The following is a 9,579-nucleotide window of genomic DNA, read 5'->3' on the forward strand; positions in this document are numbered from 1 at the left end:
CATGCTTCACATTCTAAATAAGAAAGCAATAAATTTTTAGATCGTAGAATATTAATGACATTTTCAGTATTCATTTGACGAATTCCCATCAACAGTTCAAATCTTGTTTGTTGTCTTTTCATTTAAGGGGTAAAAAATATAAAAAATAAATCTGGTCTAATATCTGCTCTAAAAGGGCAGATATTAGACCAGATCCTAAATTTTTTTTAAAAAAATTAAGCATTTTAAGATATCATTATCAGAAACATGTCTGTTTATAAAAAGTTTTAATGATAAAACGGCAAAAAGGCGGTGTTATTAATCGAAAGGGTTGTTTTGTAACCATAAGCATGTACTAGGTTTAAAACAACCTTAGTATTTAAAAAAAATGGTTTTTTCTTAAAGTATCGTTTAAGATTAGCTGTCATTTGAACTTTTTTATGCGGCTTGAAGATGAAAGCGTCACAAAAATTGAAAAAAACCTTAGCATATACAGGACTACAATCGTCAATACATTTAACAATATGAGAAGCGGGATTGTTGTTTAACTGCAATAATATCCGATAAGACCTGGGGCCAGGGAATTATATTCCAGATTGACGAATCGTTGTTTTGTCATAAGAGAAAACATAATCGCGAGAGAATAGAAAATCATCAGCTTTGAGTACTTGGGATCGTTGGCTTGGTTTTAAACCTGCCAAAACGTATATAGAGATGGTTGAAATTGACCAGCATTTTTTTTCCCGATTATTGAGCGTATCTGTAGATCCAAAACAATAGTACACAGTAATGAGCAGGCGGCCTACCTTAATATATACACGACATTGAGATTTCAATATTTAACTGCAAGCCATTCTATTAATTTTATAAATCCCGAGAAGGACACACACACGTAACATAGTTAGTCATATTAGGCCTAACAAAAATTTAAAATTTAAAATGAAAGGCCTACAAAGAACTGATCTTGAGTTGTTTTTATCTGAATGTGTGTGGAAAGATCAAAAAAGAGAACACTTTTTAGTTCGGTTAGTAGGTTTAATTAGAAGTGGCTAAATAAAAATTTAAGTTATATCTATTTTTTTGTTTGCGTACTGTATTATTGTAATTTCAAAATTGTTAAAGTGACACAGACATATCAAAACTCAGTGATATATAACTGACGTGGTCTCACTTTTCAATCACCTTGTCTAAATCTAGAAATCTGCCTTTTTATACTTATCACATCCTTTAATGTTTTCCCGCTTTGCAATCCTCACTACCTGTCCTTTAGCAAAGCTTTCCCTATATCATCTTTTAAACCTTCTCAAATGTTTCTCTTACGGGCATTTTCAGTCATAACCATACCCGAATCGTTCTTCGTTGCTTCCACCGGAGCACATCCAATTCTTGAATGAAAACCATTATTATATTTCTCTATGATTTCTGCTAACTTTTTGACAAAATTGTTTCTTTTGCTTTTTAGTATACCCTTTTCAGTTATTATAATTATCCTCTGTACTCTATTATTACAATTATGTGATTCAATACTTATAAACCGATGCATTAATTCCAAGTTGTTACAAAACTCTCTTTACTTTTCGCTTCTAAATTCACGTCTATTGTCAGTTATGATTTCTTCTGGTTTATTTCCCCGTTGACATAATTTTTTCAGGAAATATACAACGCCTGCAACACTCTTTTTTTCGAGCAATCTTTGTCCACATTTGTCGGGCGAAATAATCGATAGCCATCACTACATACACACCTTCACTTCTAAATTCTATAAGATAAATACCCGCTTGCTCAAAATATCTAATAGTACTTATAAAATCGTATTTTTCACTTGTTTTTTTTGTACTTCTGGAATATTTCATACTTTCTAATTCCCTCTTCAATATTTTTTTTGCCCACCCAGTAATAATTTTTCCCAACTTTATAATAAACCGTTGTACTACCCCCACGACTTAAGTTCTTATTACAACGTTTTATAGATTTTATTCTCTCGTTCTCTGGCGAAATTTCTCGTAAAATTTTAATATCAAAAGTCCAATGTTTCTTTCCTTCTCGTTCTTTGATGTGCTTTGTTTCCTTGCCCTCTTTTAGTTTCTCCTTACGTGATTCAATCATTCTCTTCTTTATTTCCTCTTCATGTGTGTAGCCGGGCTCAGAGTATCTGCTACTACCATTTTCTCCGGATTACTATACTCAATACTAAAATAAAGCTCCTATATTTCCTCGATCTACCTACTAATTTGACTCTTCTTAAAATCCGCCCTATTTCTAATTTCTACAAATGCTTTGTGACCTGTTTCAATCTCAAACCGTCTTCCTTGTAACTCGTACTCATATTTTTTTTACGGCCCAAAACATCGTATACATCTTCTTTTCTGAAATTACGTGCCTGGTTTTCGTTGGTGTAAATTTATTAGATGTCACTGTATAGGTACACAATTGCCTTGTTTGTCCTTTTTCAGTAAAACAGAACCCCTTTACAGTGTTGCTAGCATCTGTTCTAAGTAAAAATTCCTTATCATATTCTGCTATTTTTAAACATCTTAAGTGTTCGTAAAATCTTTTTCATATTTTCGAATTTAACCGACATCACTTTAGTTCATTTTCATTTTTTCATCTCATTTTAAGTTATCCGTCAAGTGTATATTCAACCTCGCATAATCCCCTATGAAATCTCAAACCGTCCCGTTAACCCCACGAATCTCCTTGCGTCTGTGACATATTCTTGTTGAGGGAAATCTAATGCTTAATTTGTTTTTATTTCAGGCAGCTTTATCCCCTTCCCATTTAACGTAACTTCTAAAAGCTTAACTTCTGTCTGCACAAACTGGGCCCCACTTATGTTTAGTTTCATATTACTCTCGCCCAATCTTTCGAGTACCTCTTTAACTAAGAAATCATTTTCTTCTCTACTATGACCATATGTCACAATGACATTCATATAAATATCTATAGATTTCCCTCCGAGGTCTTAAAAATTTTGTCCATTATACGCGGCAATATCTGTGGGGATTTTTTATACCCCATAACCATACTGTTCCATTCGTAGACCCTGCCGTATAATTCAAAGGCTGTTTTGTGTTTATCCTGTTCCTCAATCTTCACATTATGTAACCCATCTTTAAGATCAAAAACCGTCATTATATCTGTACCTCGTGTCTCTCTGACGATATCTCTAATATTTGCTTGTCTATATTCATCTTTCTCCACCATGTTATCAAGCGCCATTAAACTACTTAAAAGACGTAATATCTCCATTGGGCTTTTCAATTGATCTGGCTGGGTTCCGCCACTCGGAAGTACACGATCTAGTTACCTTCCTTTTTTTCTAATTAGTTCAAATATAATGTTGTCTTTTTATTAAGGCTTGTGGAACAATCTGGCCTCTTTTTATTATCTTACTTCCTGGTTCGGTCACTATCTTACACTTTTCTAATTTACAATATTTAATTTTGCCTTCTCCACTAAGCACTTCCTTATATTTCTCCTCCATTGCCTTTATTGTTAATTTACGTCTTTTCCGATCTATCAAATAAACATTGTTCTTTCTCCGTTCATTTATTTACATCCTTCCTTCATTAGGACCATGCCTATATTCCTTTTCCGGACTCAAGTTCAAACATAAAAATTAAAATCCTCATAATTCTTAAAATTATCTTTATTCAAATAACTTTCCTTAACCCTTCTCTGATAGCTTTCCCGCCTATATGTTCAATCTTATTTAAATAAAAACAAACAGCTTCCCTTCTTTCACTAGACCCAATACTAGCGCTTTTCAAAGTATCACTCGCCGCCTCTGCTACTACTTCCATTACCACCCCCTTCTCCCCTTCTTACCATTCCTTCTTTTTCTTTTGCTTATACATATCAACCGACTTATTCCTTAATTCTTCTACATCCTCCTTTTTTCAATTTCTTACAATAAAAAATTGAAATTCTTCAGTACCACTTTTTAATATTTTCTTTTTTAAACCATCTTTAACAACACCCCAAATCCAATGAAAACAAAATAATATTCAATTCATTTAAAATTCTTCCAGCCTCTTGACTGCAGTTATCACTTGATAACTTTCTTTTTTGTATCGGTCCCCCTTTCTATAATTGGGGGTTTATTTAATAACAATATATAACATCTGATGTTATTTTTGACAAAGAAAACATGTGATCCGAAATATTTATAAAAGAACCGGCTTTGTGCATTCTCTATTTGAATTTTCTTAATTTCGTAAATTATAAGAGTGGAACTCATACTCAACGTAAAGAATCTTATTAGTATAACAAAAAAAATTTAGAAAAGTGAATGAAAAATTATAAACAGCTTTAAGTAATTATTTAGATGAACAAGTGTAAAAAGACAATTATTGCGAAAACTTATTGTTGCGTTCATTTTGTTTAATAAAAGCTTAATTATGTAAATAAACCGTTTTTTTTCAACATCTTAACACACACATCTCAGTTTTTTAATTTTTATGTTAATTCTGGAAAAATGTAACGTGCATGATTCGAAATAATATTAATGACAACAATAAGAAGAAATGGGGCCTTCCTCTAAACAGCTTGGTTTTTTATTTAAAAAAGGTTTTTGTTTTTTTAAAAAAACCGACCTATTCAATATAATCAGCACTTTTAGAATATCTTTTTCATTTCGCCCCCCTGTAACCGAAAATTGCCCGATTTTGGGTCATTTGGCCTCTTTTGGTATTTCATCAAAAACTTCCAGGGGAGTAAAAGAATTAAAAATTTTATCTTGGGGCCGTAAACACCCTCAAAGGTATAGTCCTGTTTAGGGCCCGCACATATTTACATATTGTCACGCGTCGAATGCGCGACCATATTTTAAAATTTATGCATAAGAATATTGTTTGCATGAATAAGGATATGCTTATGGCGTTCTGTCAAATATATCAGATTTAATATATTTTACAAAAACATTTTTAAAAAATTTTTATAAGTAAACTCATGTTTTTATCCAACATTGTTTTTATTTTTTCCATTCTGCTATCGTAATGACGCACAATTTTATTTGTATTTTAATTTAATATACGCATTGCACATTTTTTAATTAGAGCGAGAATAATTAATCTTTTAAAATACAATCAAATATGTTAATTGAATTTTTAATTTATTTTAAATTTGCGGTATTCACCACATTTTTTTAAATTTCCCTCTAAAAATTTTAATAAATAACAAAATTAAAAAGAAGGAATAAAAAAGCAAGTAATAAAACAATAAGAAGCTTAGTACAATAAAAGAAACACCAACAACAACTTTAGCGGTAAAAGTGGTCTTTTAAAGCCAATAACAATAAAATATAAAAAAAGATTATTTATTAGTTCTTATATTGAATAACATTTAAAATTTACCCACTTTTGCTCAGAGGTTACAGCAATAATATATTAAAAAATTTTTAAAAATGACATTTAAAGTAATAACATTTTTTAGACTGAAAACACCTTGTTTTGCCAAAAATAAAAGCCGTGAATTTTTTTCAAAAAATGACGTTAAAAATGAAATTTAAAATGCAAACAGAAAAATTTAACCCAATTGCTGATTTATCAAATTATGGCTGTTTTACAACCTAGGAGGTCATATAAAGGACTTATTTTTTAAAAAAATACCTTAAAATGAATGACAAAACAATTTTGGAAGAAATAATTAAAATTAATGAAATTGATGTTTTGGCTTTATTATGTCAATTGAGGATAATTGCTGTCGCGAGCCTAGCTGGTTTTGTCTGTATTATATTTTAAAACAAGCCTAGGCCAGCAGGGTATACATCGCTGGGGCCTTAATATGTAATTGTTAAATATAAATTGAATACAAAAATATGCGCTTTGTTGCACTATTGGTTGCGTTGTTAACTTTGTAAGCTTTTGTTATATTTAAATTCAATTCTTGCTTAATTAAGCAGAAGAAACATGTAATTAAGGTTTGTTTTTTAAATGTAAAACTTATTATACAAATTTTCATTGACACAAGATAAAAAAATTATAGATCACCGGCATTTTTTATTTATAATTTTTTTTTCTACACCCCCATGAATCTAGATGCATTTAAAACAAATTTGATTAAAATGACTGCATCTGGACTTATATTATATCTAAAGCAAAATAATTTACTGATTGGTGGTCGCGTATGTATAGCCTGTTCACTAATGTGCAAGGAGGCATTTTATAGTAAGGTAAAAGACAAACTTGCTTGGCATTGTGGCAATGTCTATTGTGTAAAATAAAAAAAGATAATTTCAATAAGAAAGGATGTTTTTTCGAACACTATAACATTTCAATTATTTTTATTATTAAAGTACTACTGCGATGGTCCTGTAACCAGCCCTAGCATTCAATTGAAAGTAATTTAGGAATAAATCGAAGAACTTTTAAAAAAATTATTGATAATTTTGTAGATTTGGTTGACACCAAGGATCAACGTACTAATAAGTTGTGAAAACCTGGTAAAATGATTCAGATTGATGAAGCGGGGCTTAATTTTAAAATCAAAAGCCACATAGAAAGAGCACCATTAAATAAAACAGATGCTTTGTGTATAGTTGAGGTGGAGACGGCAATATCTATGGCATTCGCTTGTGTTATTGAAAACAAAAAGGCGAGTACAATCATACCTATAATTTGTGATAATGTCGAAAATGGTAGTATTATATACACTGATGAACATAGGTCATATAGTTCTTTAAATAATCTGGGTTTTTTTCATGGCATTGTTTGTCATAAATACGAGTTTGTTAATTCTGAATCTGGTGTAAACACTCAAGCAGTCGAATCTTTTAATAATGAATTAAATTTATCTATAAAACGTAGTAAAGGTGTTATAACATGTAAACGTCCTGGGTTCTTAAGGGAATTTTGCTGGAAGTTCAATAATAAAGAAATGCGGTTTTTAAAAATATGGCATTTATTAAAGATCAATTACTTTAAATAAGTTTTTAGTTGTATATATTAGTTCTACAATCCAAATAAACAATTCCTTAAAATTTTTAATAAAAGCATAAAAGCTATTTTATAATTTAAATAAAAAAGTCAAAAAACATTTTACCTTCCTGAGGGGAGGGGGAAGTGTTGGTGTAAATGCTTGGGGAGAAAAAGTGCCGGTGATTCAGAATAGCTATTTAAGAAACAAAAATTTTAAAACAATGAAAGAATTTAAGAAACAAACACCAGAAAACTTTAATAAACAGAACCACGAACAAAAAATTAATCGGCGTGGAAAAACTAAAATCAATAAACTAGTTAGAATTAACATTTTAGAAAACTATTTTCAAAATGGTTACCTCAAAATGATTTATATTTTTCTAAACTCATGATTTGAGTTTTGTCACGGGTTGCACCAAAAAGTGTGGCTTACAAAATTTTTATTTTTTACCCTTAAAAATGAAATTTTGAATGTTTAGAAAGAAATAACTCAAAAGATTGATTTTAGATAAATTTTATATAGTTTATGGAAATATTTGTATTTACTGTAAGGAAGCAGTTTAATATGTTAGAAGAAACAAATATGAGTTTATAAGATGTAATAGTGAATTTTGCAAACTTTACAGAAAGTAAATTAATTTTTGGAAGTATTCAATTTTCTCAAATACTAAAATAATAAAAATAAAAAGTTTTGAGAATAATAGAACCGTAGCTTATTAAAGCAGCTAATGGTGTGATAAAATATATTTTAAGGATAAATAAAAACACAGTTTATCAAATTTTAAAAAAACTGTCAAAAATATTAGTTGATAAATTTTACAGTTATAAAAATTATATTGGAAATTCTGATGAAATTATAGAAATAGATGAATCAAAAATATAAAAAAGGAAATACAATAAAGGACATCCAGTTGACGACGTATGGATATTTGGTTTAGTTTAAAGAGGAAAAAACAAAAAAGGTTTATTATTTCAAGAAGATGATAGGACCAAATCTACACTTCAATTAAAAATCAGAAATTCGGTAAAAAAGGTACAACAATTTACAGCGATTGTTAGAAAGGCTATAATAGCTTAAATTAATGTGGACATGTTCACAAAACTGTTAATCACAGCAAATGGCTTAAAGACTTGGCCACTGGACTTTACATAAATACTATTGAAGGAACACGATCTGGTTTAAAGGCTTATAACCTTTTAGATGTAGAACCAAAAAGCTTATTAATTCATGTATAATAAGATACATGCCAATTAACAATTATAAAGATAATCTATTAATAACTTGTCTGAAACCTTTATTAAATCGTCTTCAATAAATGTTATTTATTCGGAGTTTTTTACTAAAAAGTATTCGTTTAAAGCATCAAAATTAAAATTCAAGTTTTTGAGTTCTTTCTTTCTAAATATTTGAAATTTCATTTTTAAGGGTAAAAAATAAAAATTTTGTAGACCCCATTTTTTGGTGCAACTCGTATTCTTTACCTTTCATGGTTACCCCTCTTGGGAATATTTTTCTTAAATAATTTTTTTTTACTCTTGCGGGCCGTCAATGGAATATCTCCGGGGGATGTTCTGTGTTTTAGATTGAGCTCTATTAGTTTCTTATTCAATATTTAATTTTTAATTAATGTTTTTTTATTGTTTATATTCTGATTTCATTTTAAAATTTATACCCCTAAACAAAAAATATCAAATTTTGGAGGTAAAATTAATAGAACTTTGTTACTTAAGATTCTTGTCATGAATTGGGTCATGACGGTCAAACGAATACATTTGTTCTGTAAATTGTTTTCTGCACTATTTAGGTTGTCTGAATTTCTTTATGTTTGCTTAAAGTAATTTAATTAATTCCCCCCCTTGACAGGTCCAATGATTACTCGGCCCGAGGGATTCTAATTATCGGTAATGGTTCATCTATTGACGGTTTGTTTAATTAATTTTTCTTTTTATATTTTTATTTTTTAGTATAAGCATTACACATGACACGCAATGATATTGATAAAGAATAAATTAAAAATAAACAAAGAAAACAAATAATAATGGTCTGGTAATGGTAGATATTACTACAGAAATAAATATTAAATACTGTGTTTTCAGAAAGAACTGTTATTAGAAAACATAGGTTTATTTAAAATTTTAAATATATGTTTTCCCTGTCAAATATCTTTTCATATATTATCATCAAGATATTTGACACGCCATTATGCTCCCAACAAACATTTTCACATAAATATCTACTAAAAAAGGCTGTGCATCAAAATGCTTGGAAAATTTTATAATTTAAAAAAAATATAAAATTTTTGACATATAAAATAAATCTTGTTTATTTTACTTATTTCTTGCTATATTTAGAAACAAAAAAATAAGAAAAAATTATTATGATTTTTGATATACATCAAATTTTTTAATTTATTTAAATATTTAAGAATGAATTTGCCCTTAAAAATGGTTATATTTTTTTTAAAAATTGTATTATGTATTAATACAGTTTTAGTACCTAGCGAAGAACAAGTTTACTCAAATTTTATTGAACAGGTATACAATATGATTAATAAAGATTTAAATCGTAAGAATTATTTTTTATGTAATTTTGAATTGGATACTGCATTTACTTTAATCTCTGTTAGTAAGCATAGAGTAAACATAAATTTTAGAAATGTTTATTTTAATACAGCAGAAGATT

General features: G+C 29.1%; 7 protein-coding genes across 7 annotated transcripts; 4 read left to right on the forward strand and 3 right to left on the reverse strand.

Moving 5' to 3' along the window:
• On the reverse strand, window positions 1-122 carry AAJ76_119000122 (hypothetical protein; the record flags this gene model as incomplete). The annotated part of the gene is made up of 1 exon (XM_024473830.1): window positions 1-122. A coding segment is annotated over one exon (122 nt), but the record flags the coding sequence as incomplete, so codon positions are not given.
• A 2,797-nt stretch (window positions 123-2,919) lies between these two features.
• AAJ76_1190003228 (pol polyprotein) lies at window positions 2,920-3,228 on the reverse strand (the record flags this gene model as incomplete). The annotated part of the gene is made up of 1 exon (XM_024473831.1): window positions 2,920-3,228. One exon carries the CDS (start codon window positions 3,226-3,228, stop codon window positions 2,920-2,922), a length of 309 nt encoding a protein of 102 aa, XP_024329837.1.
• Window positions 3,229-3,632: 404 nt separating this feature from the next.
• Window positions 3,633-3,782, reverse strand: AAJ76_1190003782 (hypothetical protein; the record flags this gene model as incomplete). The annotated part of the gene is made up of 1 exon (XM_024473832.1): window positions 3,633-3,782. One exon carries the CDS (start codon window positions 3,780-3,782, stop codon window positions 3,633-3,635), a length of 150 nt encoding a protein of 49 aa, XP_024329838.1.
• Window positions 3,783-5,594: 1,812 nt separating this feature from the next.
• AAJ76_1190005595 (hypothetical protein) lies at window positions 5,595-5,720 on the forward strand (the record flags this gene model as incomplete). The annotated part of the gene is made up of 1 exon (XM_024473833.1): window positions 5,595-5,720. One exon carries the CDS (start codon window positions 5,595-5,597, stop codon window positions 5,718-5,720), a length of 126 nt encoding a protein of 41 aa, XP_024329839.1.
• Window positions 5,721-6,007: 287 nt separating this feature from the next.
• AAJ76_1190006008 (hypothetical protein) lies at window positions 6,008-6,202 on the forward strand (the record flags this gene model as incomplete). Its single annotated transcript, XM_024473834.1, has 1 exon — window positions 6,008-6,202. The coding sequence occupies one exon, from the start codon at window positions 6,008-6,010 to the stop codon at window positions 6,200-6,202; it is 195 nt and encodes a 64-aa protein (XP_024329840.1).
• A 224-nt stretch (window positions 6,203-6,426) lies between these two features.
• Window positions 6,427-6,906, forward strand: AAJ76_1190006427 (mobile element protein; the record flags this gene model as incomplete). Its single annotated transcript, XM_024473835.1, has 1 exon — window positions 6,427-6,906. The coding sequence occupies one exon, from the start codon at window positions 6,427-6,429 to the stop codon at window positions 6,904-6,906; it is 480 nt and encodes a 159-aa protein (XP_024329841.1).
• Window positions 6,907-9,341: 2,435 nt separating this feature from the next.
• On the forward strand, window positions 9,342-9,579 carry AAJ76_1190009342 (hypothetical protein; the record flags this gene model as incomplete). Its single annotated transcript, XM_024473836.1, has 1 exon — window positions 9,342-9,579. A coding segment is annotated over one exon (238 nt), but the record flags the coding sequence as incomplete, so codon positions are not given.

Source organism: Vairimorpha ceranae, assembly GCF_000988165.1.
Source record: "Vairimorpha ceranae strain PA08 1199 chromosome Unknown NODE_119, whole genome shotgun sequence".
NCBI lineage: Eukaryota > Fungi > Microsporidia > Nosematidae > Vairimorpha > Vairimorpha ceranae.